Genomic DNA, 13,328 nt, shown 5'->3' with positions numbered 1-13,328 from the left:
GGCAACAGCATAGACACTTGGTGGATGTAGTTTCATCTCTCTAGGACCATGACAAATGTAGCGTGTTTCTCTAGAGGTTTTTCCAGGGAAGAACATTAATCACAGGTGATAATTATAATTATTCTGTGCCCTATACTATTCATGGTTTTATCATGAAGAACTTATGTTATCTGTTACCTCCAAGAAAGCTGACTGTTTACTTCCACCAGATTTAAATACGTCTGTTGGCATCCCAAACCCATTGCATTAGAATTGCCAAAAAGCAAATTAGAAAGGCTTTACAAAATCTATAGTTCACGGGGAGAAAAAACAGCCCCACAGATTTCTGACCAAAATGTGGAATTTGTAGGGTGTGTGTTGATGAGAGTAATTGAATGACCAGGTGCTGCTTTCAGGGTAGTCCTTCAATCTATAGGTTTTCTCATTTCTCACTAAGAGTATCTGAAGATGATGGATCCTGTAATCAGTGAATTGCTTAAACATCTGTCCAGGCTATTCTGGAGGTATTTGGCTTAATGTCAAGAAGCATGATTGTGAGGGAACTTTAATTCTCTAGAAGGTCCAGATTCCATTTATGGCAGAGCCAGTAAACAAAACTCTTCATGGAAGTAAAGGTTTTGTAGCAGAGCTGAACCATTTCTCATCTAATTCCAGCTTCTCTCACTGCTTGGAGTTCATCTTGACAGTGTTTTCAACATGAATTGTCCTCTCAGGGCTGACAGTGCCTCTTGTATCTTCTCAATGTCTCTCTGTCAGGAAAGACAGCAGTTTGACAGTACAAGTGAACTCGAAAGTATGTCCTTAGTGAGTACTTTCCTTCTGACAACTGCCTCTGTTACTTAGGAATCGTAAACTAGTTGTATGTCAGATCATGAATCTTCAAGATAACTTTTTTCCTCTTCAGCCCCCTTGTCTGCTTTCATTTTCAAATCTTCCTGTTATAATATATTGTAGCGATCTGCTTCTTTTTTTTAACTGCCACCCCTAATTCCAAAGAAGGGAAATTTGTCTCTGACAGTCCTTAGTCTCAGCGGTATGCCTGGTAATCTTAGTGTCAGTCATCTACATTGGTACGTACGTGGTGGTACGTACACCACTCTGCAGGTCTTGATTTGTAAGGCCTTTATTTTTACATCTGGATACATCTGATGGATGGAATATCCAAGAGTATTAGCCACATGGCATTCCTTCTGGAAAAGCCCTTAAGTCTATTATATCTGATTTAAGATGGCAAAGAGTTAATTTTTGATGATTGCTTGGGAAGAGGTAGGCCATTGTAGTAACTGTCTCAGTTTCTCAAAGGCTCTGAATTTCTTTGGCTTGATGAGCAAGGATAAATACAGTCCTTTTCTCCTAGAAATGTATGCTTAGAACATCCCCTCATTTGTAGTGTGCTTGTCTTGATCAGTGAAAATCAGGAGCATCGTAATTTCCTTAGGGAAGGGCAAACATTAAGGAGTAGGCATTGGTTTTATTTTTCTAAAAATAATTTTTTTCATGGCAGCCAAAGTGAGGGGAAAGTGCTGTATAGAGTTTTGAGTTGTGCTGCACTAAATAGCAAAGGCTACACCATGAAAAATTCTTGCCAGCATGTTTTATCTGTAGATGGAAGTGTGCCAAAAATGTAGAAAATACTATGCTATCTTTAGGAAAGAAAAAATGGGTAGAGTGTTTCCATGACAACCATCACCGGGTTTTATCATTAATTTTGATAGTGTGGAGAAGATCCAGAGTTCGCTGTTTGCTTTGAAGAAATTGCAATGGGGAATTTAAAGTGACTGTTGAAAGATTTTCAGTTAAGCCACAACCAAGTTACTGAAGATGAGTGAGGCAATTCAGACTTGTTTTGCCTGTGTGGCTTTGTCTAGGGAAAAGGCTGCATCTTGAAAAATGAGAGAGGAGATCACAGCCCAGTTTAAGAAGTGTGAATTGGATGATTAGACAGTGAGGTGAATTGGAAACTTTCTGAATGACAGAGCTCATAGAGTTGTGGTCAGTGGGGTAGAGTCTAGTTGGAGGCCCTTCGCTACTGGTGTTCCCCAGGGATCAGTACTGGATCCAGGCTTCTTTGGCATCCTCATCAATAACCTGGATGAAGGAACAGTGTGCTCAAAGCAAGTCTGCTGATGATGCAAAACTGGGAGGAGTGGCTGACACGCTGTCAGGCCGTGCTGCCATTCAGTGAGACCTGGGCAGTCTGGGGAGTTGGGCACAGGGGAACCTCACGGACTTCAATAACAGCAAGTGTAGCATCCTGCACCTAGGGAAGAATGTGTGTCCCAGGTATCAGTACAGGTTTGGGTCTGACCTGCTAAAGAGCAGTTCTGGGGAAGAGGACCTGGGAATTCTGGTGGACAACAGGTTGACCATCAGCCCACAATGTGCCCTTGCAGCCAAGAAGGCCAATGGCATCCTGGGATACATTCATAAGAGTGTGGCAAACAGGTTGAGGGAGGTTCTCCTCCCCTTCTCTGCTCTCCTGAGGCCACACATGGGGTAGTGTCCAGTTTTGGGCTCCCCAGGAGAAGGAACTACTGAAGAGAGTCCAGTGGAAATCACTAAGATAAGGGGGCTGGAGCATCTACCTTATTAGGAAGGGCTGAGAGCTGGACCTGCTTAGCCTGGAGAAGAACAGACTGAGGGGGTGTCTCATTAATGCTTATCAGTATCGAAAGGGTGAATGTCAGGAGGGTGGAGCCAGATTCTTCTCAGTGATGCCCAGTGACCATCATGGGGAAACAGACAAACTGGAACACAGGGATGTTCCACCTAAATATGAAGAAAAAAACTTCTTCCTTTTGAAGGTGGCAGAGCACTGGACCAGGCTTCCTTGAGAGTTTATGGAGTCTCTGTCTCTGGAGACATTTCAACCCTGCCTGGATGTGTTCCTGTGTGATTTATTCTAGGCGATCCATCTCTTATCAGAGAGGATGGGCTAGATAGATCATCAGAGGTCCATTCTAACCCTTACCATTCTCTGAAATTTATAGCAAACAATCCTTGGATGACTGGAACAACTAGCATAGGATTGTTATGTTTCCAATCCTAAATAAATAGTTTGCCCACACTGAATAAATCTAAAGATGCTAGCAGTAGGTTCAGGCTATATGAAGTCCTAGTTTTCATCATAGTTTTGATAATAGTCAGAAGTAATTTGGGATCTAGTAAAAGAACGATGAAGGAAGAATTGATTTTATGAGCTTCTGATGATACTGCAAAAGCTACTTTTAGAAAATAACTTTGGTAGTAGTTACACGGGTTAGGTAGGCAGGTCTTTACAGGCAGGTCTTTTACAATGGATATGTGGCTATGCATTGGGATTTACTTTTTTACTACCAGTGGGGGACTACTATGAAATAAATTGTTGAACTCATTACTTGTTCATTTGGTAATTTCTGAGTGGTGAAGGGAGCTTGTTTTTTCACCTTTAATAGAAGAAACTGCTTCCCATTCATTTAGCAGTAGGAATTTGTAGGAAGGCTTTACTCCCAGGTAAAACGCAGTAGACACACAGAGGTTTTGGCTGTACAGATTATTCAGAAAATAGAATAAGGGGTTAGTCAGCAAGATGAGCTATGTTGATGAGAGGAAATGGCTTCAGGTTCCACCAGTGGAGGTTTAGGTTGACTGTTAGAAGAAACCTCTTCTCTGAAAGGGTTCTCAACCATTGAATAGGCTCCCCGAGGAGGTGGTTGCATTCCCATCCCTGGAGGTGTTGGAGAGATGCAGAGATGTGTTGCAAACTGTTTGGGGCAGCCCTGGATTATATGTTTAGTACACAGGTAGTAGTCAATTACTCTAAAAAGCGGAAGAAAATGTTATTGCCAAGCGTGTTGCAAGAAACATGAACGCTTCAGACACCTAAACACAGGACAAAAGAGGTCTCTAAACTGTTAAGAATAATCTTCTGGCATTCCAAGCTCTTTTTGTAGAGCCTTTATTTTTAAAAAGCCGTTTCAGGAAGAGCCTTTTCAGCAGAATTAAACTGCTGAATTACTTAACCTACATGCTCAGGGGTTTTGTTGTTGTAGTTGCATTCACTGCAATCTGTGATCAGCTGGTATTGAATACAGTAGCTTTATGTCTCTTAATTTTTTTAATTTCATCTGGGACAACACAATAACACTTGAAGTGATGACTGAAATGTCTTCTGTGAAAGTGAGTTTAGCTCATCAGAATTCTTACATGGTTGTCAGGTGGCAGCAACTTAAAAGAGGCTCTAGTAAGAATCACATTTGGGTATCCTTTTGATTTTTTTAGTATCTTTAAACTCTTTGTGCTAACTGAAAGACGACAAGGTTAGAGTAGACTCAGTTATACTTTTGATGTATTTTAAATAGGAAACTTAAGCTCTAGAGAGACTGTATACACTCATGTTGCTCCATTTTAAAGTGCCCAGGAGATCATTTATCACCTTATGACTCTGTGCTTATGGAATTGAGGTAGGTAGCATATTTAATAAAAAACATTAGGGCATTTGAAAGAGACCTTTAGAAGCTCTATAGTGTTACTCTTTATGTGCCTTAGGTTTCTAGATTTTGTATTACAAAGTTGCAGATATTTGCAACCTGTTGGGAATTGCAGGTGACACTAAGGTGGGAGGGAGTGTTGCACTGCTTGAAGGTAGGAAGGCTCTGCAGAGGGACATGGAAAGGCTGGGTTAATGGGCCAAGGCCAGTGAGATGAGATTTGACAAGGCCTGCACCTGCAGGGTTCACAACAACCTCATCTATGCTTCAGGCTTGGGGCAGAGTGGCTGGAAAGCTGCTCAGCAGAGACAGCTGTGGGGGTGTTGATCAACAGCTGACTTAAGATGAGCCATTGTGTGCCTGGGTGGCCAAGAAGGCCAAAAGCATCCTGGCATATGTCAGGAATGGTGTGACCAGCAGAGCCAGAGAAGTGATTGTCCCCCTGTAGTCAGCACTTGTGAGGCCACACTTTGAGTCCTGTGTTCAGTTTTGGGGCCCTCACTATCAGAAAAGCATTGAGGTGCTGGAGCATGTCCAGAGAAAGGCAGTGAAGCTGGTGAAGTCTGGAGAACAGGTCTTGTGAGGAGCATGTGAGGGAACTGGGGTTGATTACAGATGGGCAGAGTCCAACATGATGGCATTCAACAAGTCCAAGTGCCGGGTGCTGCACTTTGGCCACAACAACCCCATGCAGAGCTACAGGCTCAGGTCGGAGTGGCTGGAGAGCAGCCAGAGAGAAAGGGACCTGGGGGTACTGATTGACAGCCAGCTGAACATGAGCCAGAAGTGTGCCCAGGTGGCCAAGAAGGCCAATGTGTGAATAGTGTGGCCAGCAGGAACAGGGAAGTCATCGTGCCCCTGTACTCAGCACTAGTTAGGCCACACCTCGAGTACTGTGTCCAGTTCGGGGCTCCTCAATTTAAGAAGGACATTGAGATACTTGAACGTGTCCAGAGAAGGGCAGTGAGGCTGGGGAGAGGCCTCGAACACAAACCCTACAAGGAGCGGCTGAGGGAGCTGGGATTGTTTAGCCTGGAGAAGAGGAAGCTCAGGGGTGACCTCATTGCTGTCTACAACTACCTGAAGGGAGGTTGTAGCCAGGAGGGAGTTGGTCTCTTCTCCCAGGCAACCAGCACCAGAACAAGAGGACACAGTCTCAAGCTGTGCCAGGGCAAGTTTAGGCTGGAGGTGAGGAGAAAGTTCTTCACAGAGAGAGTTTTTAGCCATTGGAATGTGCTGCCCAGGGAGGTGGTGGAGTCACCATCCCTGGAGGTGTTCAAGAGGGGGTTGGACATGGCACTTGGTGCCATGGTTTAGTAGTCATGAGGTCTTGGGTGACAGGTTGGACTTCGATGATCCTTGAGATCTTTTCCAACCTTATTGATTCTGCGATTCTGTGATTAGCATGGAGAGGAGGAGGCTGAACACATACCTTGCTCTCTCCAACTCTCTGAAAGGCAGTTGTAGTAAAGTGGATGTTGGTCTCTTTTCCCTAGAAACAAGGGATGAGAGGAAATGGCTTCAAGTTGGACCAGAGGAGGTTTAGATTTTAGATATTTGAAGAAACTTCTTCATTGAAAGGGCTCTCAAACTGTGGAATAAGTTCCCCAGGCAGGTGGTTAAATCCTTTTCTCTGTAGGTGTTTAAGAGACAGAGATGTGGTGCTGAGGGGCATGGTTTAGCACCAGCCTTGGTAGAGTTAGATAATGGTTGAACTCAATGACCAGAACTATTCTGTGATTCTGCATCTGTATGAAGATGCATGGAAATGCAATTATGTTTAGAATTTGGTTTCCAACCTGTTTTGTATTTAAAGCAGGGGAGGTATGGGAAGAAGCAGCAGAATAGAGTGCTAAGAGTAGATCCACAGAGCATTGATGTAAGGGGGGGGTGGCCTTTCCACATGTTTCATAGCCTTTATTTTGTGCTAAGTAACACTAAAGTGCAACATCGTTTATATGACAATCATGGATAGCTCTTAAGTGCTGATCCAAGGCATTACATAAGGCAGGGCAATACCTCAAAATCAGAGACTGGAAAAGGTCCTTCTCCATGAAGAATGTCAGCATTAGAGGCTGGGCATAGGAAGAAGGGAAAGAACAGCACTGCTTTCTTTGCAGGAGTGAGCATTTTCCGTGGTTAAACCTTCCTCACTTACGACTTCTTTATCCTTTCCATTTTTCCTGTAGGCTTTGTCTGGATAGAAAACACAAGAGTTGTGTTGAGTTAACTTAAAGTGTGGATCTGTAGTGTGAGAAAGATCCTCTACTGACTTGCAGAGTGAATTAAGCTAAAAAACAGCTAAGACTCTTTCATCTTCGACTGAATATAAGGGAATATAATTAGCTGGGCTAATTCTCTGTGTGGAGAAAAGTCAGTATTGCTTAGTGCAATTTTCATTTTAGCCTAGGCTCTATGCTCTGCTTACAGATATCAGTTCTTTATTAGTAAAATATTTCACTTATTTCATGCCTTGTGACCTCAGAGAGTAAAATAAAAGTTTGTTGGGCTGGCCCTGCACACTGAAGTGACAATTCTGTGAAATTTTGCTTTCCACCTTCTGTTAGTGGAAGTTATGTGTTGGCATGGCAGGAAGTGCATGGCTACAGAGATTAGGAGATGGAGACAGACTGTGGAATGATGTGTTGTTGCAGAGTAATTACTTTCCAACTTCTGTTTTTCATTGCATTATGAAGGAATCATGACGACCTCAGGAAAAGAGAATTTCCGACTGAAGAGCTACAAGAACAAGTCTCTAAACCCTGATGAGATGCGTCGCAGACGGGAGGAAGAGGGTCTTCAGCTCCGGAAGCAAAAGAGAGAGGAACAGGTACTGTACTACGGTTGTAATAACTGTAAACCTCTCCTTGAAAAGTCTTGTCTTGCACTGTTTCTGGTTCTTTGCTACTCCCAAGCCCCTTCTTAGTTGTTTGTGCCCTGCCATATTCATACACAGTGTGAAATCAGAGTCACTTGCAGGCTTTGCTTCCTTTTCTGTAGTCTCTGCAAAACTTAATGAGTGCTACTCATTGACTTGACTGTAAGATTTGCCAGAGCAGCTTAAAGAACTTTTAAAAATACTGTCTGACCTTGCACTGAAGGCAACCTGTTTTTTTTGTGTTTATGGTTTGAACTGGGATTTTTTGCTATCTGATTTATGGTGGCTCTAGTGTCTGTTCAAAGACTGGGAAGCTGGGGTGAAATGAAAAGAAAAATTGCAGCTAGAACAGGAGGAGGAGAAACTCTGATCAAGTCCTTCTATGTTTCCATAATGATTTTCTTGAGGGAAGAAATGATTTTTTTGGCCTGATTCTTCTTAATTTTCTGTCCTTAAGTTTCAGTTCATTTATGAATTTAGAGAAGTTCATGCTATGTTTATGCCTCTAAGGCAGGTACCTTGAGTAGTAGATTTAGTATATTTTATAAGTAAAATGATTTGGGATAAAAGCTAGGAAACAAAGCTGCTCTACCTGCTCTTGTCTTGCTAGTTCTTAGTAGGTTTGCGTTGCAAGGTGGCAGGTGCTCTGCAGGTTTACTCAAGAAAGAGCAGCAGTGACAAGACGTAAGAAAAAACATCATCTGATAAAAACAGCACTGAGCAGTTTTTCCTTTTGTTCTTCGTTATGTTCATTGGAAGCATTAAGGGACTGATTCAATTTCAAACAAAGTTATTATGAAGCTTTCATCAGCCTTGAGGTTTCTTGAGTTAGAATGAAAACAGTAATATTCTTCTGTTTGGAATGGTAGGTCAAGTCTGTAGAGTCAGAGTCAATACCAGATGCTTCAAGGAAAGGCAGGGGAGAGTTCTGAAAGGGAATTGCAGTATTTTTTCATTTGCTCAGTATTTGCAGGTAGCTTTCTCAGACTACTGGTAGCAGAACGCCATCTGTTGTATTTGTAAAACCATTACTAAATCAGGAAAAGAAGGTGCCATCTTCTGTCTTACCTGTGTCTTTGAGCACCCTTTGGCCTCACTACCACAGATAAGCTGATGTGTGGCAGTATTTCCTTCTGTTATGAGAAATAGTTAGTCCTAACTGGCCTAACAGTAGAGCAGAAGTGGAGTGGCACACAGATTCTGCTTCTCTACAGTTTCAGACCTTGTACAGCTACTTTTCATAGCTCGTTGAAGTTTGTTTAAATTGTCCAGTTTTGGGGTTTTGTGTTTTGTGTGTTCGTTGTTTGTTTAGTTTTCTTAAGATTAACTACATCACCTCACTTCTTGAATTTTCAAATAGCATGGCAAAGTATAAATTTTGGTTTAAGATTGTAGTTGAGCTTGAGTGAGTACATCCTGCAGTATCTTAGAAGGAATAGCATTCTGTAAGGATGCAGCCTAGGGTTGCTATTGACTTAGAAGTTTTGTTTCCTCTCAATCCGTGGAGCAAAGAGTAGCAACAGGTCTGTGTCTGGGCTCTGTCTTGCATGTCTGTAGTGTTGGAGTCATGCCTCCTGAACAGAACCAGGCTGAGCGACACCCTTGAAGTCACCTTGGCATTGCTGGTGTTTCTTCCAATGAGACACCTATATTAAGGAGAGGTTCTGCAGCCTCTCTGGCTCTACTTACGGCATCTCAAACTGGGAACCTTTTCTAAATGGTAGCAACCAAATTCAGTTCATCCCAGTATGATTTCAATCCCATGTGATCATCCTCCAAAACCTCTTTGCCGTTGTAACTCATTTATCCTAGCTTCTGCAGGTGTTCTACAAAGAATCATTTTGTTTGTCCAACCGTTACCTAATTCTAGCAAGCCCCTTAAACCATGGCATTCAGCACCATATCTCCATCACTTATAAACACCTCCAGGAATGGGGATTCAACAACCTCCTTGGGGAACCTGTTCCAGTGTTTGAGAACTCTTTCAGTGAAGAAGTTTCTTCTGACAGCCAACATGAACCTCTCCTGTTGCAACTTGAAGTACTTTCCTCTCATCCTCTTAGTTTCTCCTAGGGAGAAGAGACCAACACCCACCTCACTACAGCCCACTACAGCCTCCTTTTCTCCAGAATAAACAACCCCAGTTCCCTCACCCACTTCTCGCAAGACCTGTTCTCCAGACCCTTCATGAGCTTCATTGCCCTTCTCTGGGCTTGCTCCAGAACCTTAATGTCTTTTCCTGAAGGTCCAAATTGCTATAGACATTAATCTTTCAGGTCTTTGAGCCCCAGCTTTCTTTTCAAGAAATCAATTACTTGGAAGCTGGAGATAGCTTGTAGATAGAGAAGGACAGTGAAGAGAAAGGAGTATCAGTGAGAATTTTTCAGAAATGTTAGGAACCATTATTTTAATGTATCACTGTTTTAATTTACTCCAGGACTAAATTTTCTCCTTTCACTGTCAGGAGGAGTTCTGTAGCCAGTATAATCGCTTATTTCAGGTGATAACATGTAATTTTTATTGTAGCCTATGTATATATTTGCTATACAGGATATATTAAATTCTTTCTCTTTTCAGTTGTTTAAGCGCCGAAATGTTGCAACAGCTGAGGAAGAAGCGGAGGAAGAAGTCATGTCTGATGGTGGCTTCCATGAGGCTCAGATGAACAACATGGAGATGACTTCTGTAAGTGAATTGAAAGGAACGGTGTTTGTTGAAACTGAACAAGTCTATTGTGCAGTAACCTGAGGGGAATGAAATTCCAGAAGGATGTGAAAAATGGTATTTGAAGAGCTTGTGAGCAGCTCTTAAGCAACTGTGTCAGTGAACTGCCCTGAAACAGATGACGTGAGAGAAAAGTGTTATGTGATAGAGTGACTAGTTGCTCGGTGGAGATGCTTTCCAGAAAAGTAAATAAATTGTCATTGTTCCAGGCAAGCTGACTGGTTCCTGGCTTTGATTTTTATCACAATTCTATCAGCTGTTGGCTGGAGTTGTTGGATTTTTTTAATCTGAAATTTCGTAATTCTTGCAACATGAAAATGGAAAGCAGACTATGTGTTACTGCAGTTGCAAAGCAAAAATGGGCTAGTTGAAATCCTTCGTTCCTGACTTGTGGCAACCAGGGTGTTGAGAAAACAGCTAGAACTTACCTATCTACATGTGTCCTTAATTCCTTTTCATGCTAGAGTATCATCCTACAGAAATAAAATTTGTAGTGGAAACAGACTTTTCTGCTTCCTCCCTGTTTCTTTTACCAGAGTCCTCTCCCTGGAGAGAAGACTGGTAAGGGATTCAGGCTGTAACTGAGAGGTTTAAGGAAAGTGCAGTCTTCGCTTAACTCTGACCACTGATCTTCACACTTGTGTCTGTATTCAGAGCGTGCAAATGATGTTTTCATAGAAATCAGGCTTGATGATGAAGACAAGCATTAGATTTAAGAGAATGAATCAAAATGTACATGTTACAGAAACCTAAACAGTAGCATCATTAAGGTGGTGATCTTGCCCAATTAATTGCTATTCCAATTTAAACTACCTTGTTTTGAAACTGGCAGTTTTGTGTTTATTTCAGAGTAGGTGAGATAGACAAGAAAGGGAGAGCATACCAATAAGAGATTCTGAAGAGGGATTTTCTTGCCACATCTTAAGTAAAATCTGAATTTTGGCTTTCAGAAAAGAAAAGCTACACTTAAGAATGATCCTGCTTACGCAGATGCACACATATGGTGACTCATTTGTTGACCATAATGGTCTTATCTTGGTTCTTATTCAATAAGAGATAAACTTGATATCAGTTTACCACTAATTATGTTTTTTCTTTTCCTTTCAACCATGCCTGAATCTAGAGTGCAGTCATCACCTCTGATATGATTGAGATGATTTTCTCCAATAGTCCAGAACAGCAGCTTTCAGCAACCCAGAAGTTCCGAAAGCTTCTTTCTAAAGGTAAGGGCTGAAATGACAAGGAGAAAAGTGTAGAAGCATCCCTGACGTACAGTTTTGGTATGATAGCAATGAAGATTGAGTTTCATACAGAAACATCTGGATGTAGATCTTATTTTGCAAAATATCAGCTAGATGTATTTAATAGTCACTTATTTTTAGAAATCTGTGTGACAACTACTAAGTGATGCAGTTGTGATGTCAACTCTTGAGTGCAAGTTCAAATATTGTAGGCAATGTCTCTATGGCTCATATATGCTGATCTGCTAAAGTTTCTCTGCATGTGTGCATGCCAGAGTGACTTCATAGAACTGCTACTGTGAGGTTGGTCTGCCTAAACTACTGAGTGCATTGATGTTTTGAATCATGTAAGTGAAACCTTCTGTGTTCTAGTTTCTGCTTGTTGCCCCTTGTCCTATCACTGGGCACCACTGAGAAGAGCCTAGCCCCATTCTCTTGACCTCCTCCCTTTAGACATTTGTAAACATTGAGAACATCCCCTCAGTCAGCTCTTCTACAGTCTAAACAGTCACAGGATTCTCAGCCTCTCCTTGTAAGAGAGCTGTTCCAGTCCTCTCAGCATCTTTGTGGCACTCCATTGGATTCTCTGTAGTAGTTCGCTGTCTCAAACTGGGGAGCCCAGAACTGGACACAATATTGCAGGTGTGGCGTCAGGAGAGTGGAGTAGAGGTGAAAGAGAACCTCCCCTTGACATGCTAGCCACATTCTTCTGAATGCACCCCAGAATATTGTTGGCCTTTTTAGCCATGAGGGCATATTGCTGGCTCAAATCAGGGTATCTCATTACCACAACATTCAGGCTGGAGCCTTGTTGTGGTGGTGAATAGGAATTATTGCCTTTTGGTAAAGGTAAAGCAGTATTGTAGAAAAAGAATATACAGAAAAGAGGAGTCATTCTATCATAGGATGCAGTAACTTGCAGATTTCCCTAAAAAGAAATTAATGTATCTTAACTTTGCTTTTCATTAGAACCAAATCCTCCAATAGATGAAGTCATAAGCACACCAGGAGTGGTGGCCAGGTTTGTGGAGTTCCTCAAACGGAAAGAAAACTGCACATTACAGGTATGCAAATATCAATATATCTATCTTCCTAAAGTGTGAAGGCATGTGATGATACAACTTAGGTAGGATAAAATAATTAGTGATTTATTTAATTCACTAGGTTTAAAAAAGCCATTTTATCTTTAGGATTTCTAGCTAAACCTCTGGGGACAGGAGAGAGAGATGTTTTGAGTTTCATTATATAACTGCTATGATGACATTTTTACACTTTGTCATGTAACAAAAACAGAGTTTGAAATTTGGACCTCAAGAAATGAAAATCTGTTAATGGTTTGGGATGGGTTTTTTGTACTAATTGTAGACAATTTAAAGTTTTTAGGATCACAATTTAATTTTTTGATTAAAATAATTTAGAATTTCAATCCATGATGGTAAACATAGAAACATTGCAATGTACTTGCTTTGGTTCAAAAAACTAAATTGTATCTGCTACAGTGGTGGTTAATTTGTCTTGGACTTCCTTCCTGGAAATATCTCGTTGCCAGATGTCCTTTTTTCTGGTCAAAGTTCATTCTCTGGACTAGTAGAAAATAAAAAAACCCTAAATCATCTGGTAAAAGAAAAAAATTGTTAACAAGTAACCATTATATACAAGATATTTATATATATATATATACACATATAAAGAATCAGTATTCTGTCAGAATGCATATGGCAACCAGTTTGTTAACACCATGTGAAATCCAAATTTTGGTAGGTGGAGAGTGGCAAAAATTGGACATGTTTTTCCTTGCACATTAGAGAAAAGAATATATATTCTCTATATGATTACTTTTCAGTTTCATGTCCACAAAATTCCAAAGGTCTGTAAACTACCTTTGAGGAATCTGTGGGTAGTTACTAAGAGTATGTATCAGATGTAAGCCAGTTCATTTACAACTCCATTTTAAAGTTTGCAAGTGATCTACTAGAAAAGAAAAATAAAAAATAATGCCTTACAGGGCTCTAGCAT

At 41.2% G+C, this 13,328-nt stretch overlaps 1 protein-coding gene across 1 annotated transcript in view; it reads left to right on the top strand.

Annotated features, from left to right (window-relative positions):
- Positions 1-13,328, top strand: part of KPNA1 (karyopherin subunit alpha 1) — a 52,194-nt gene that overhangs the window by 9,265 nt on the left and 29,601 nt on the right. The window contains exons 2-5 of the mRNA XM_054388249.1: positions 7,166-7,299; positions 9,925-10,032; positions 11,195-11,294; positions 12,282-12,376. Of these exons, the coding sequence (XP_054244224.1) occupies positions 7,171-7,299; positions 9,925-10,032; positions 11,195-11,294; positions 12,282-12,376 (432 nt within the window). The 5' untranslated portion in view covers positions 7,166-7,170. The remainder of the gene's footprint in view (positions 1-7,165; positions 7,300-9,924; positions 10,033-11,194; positions 11,295-12,281; positions 12,377-13,328) is intronic.

This window comes from Indicator indicator, chromosome 1 (genome assembly GCF_027791375.1).
Source record: "Indicator indicator isolate 239-I01 chromosome 1, UM_Iind_1.1, whole genome shotgun sequence".
Taxonomy (NCBI): domain Eukaryota; kingdom Metazoa; phylum Chordata; class Aves; order Piciformes; family Indicatoridae; genus Indicator; species Indicator indicator.
The sequence above is the reverse complement of the archived record's forward strand: the minus strand, read 5'-3'. Positions and strand labels throughout refer to the sequence as shown.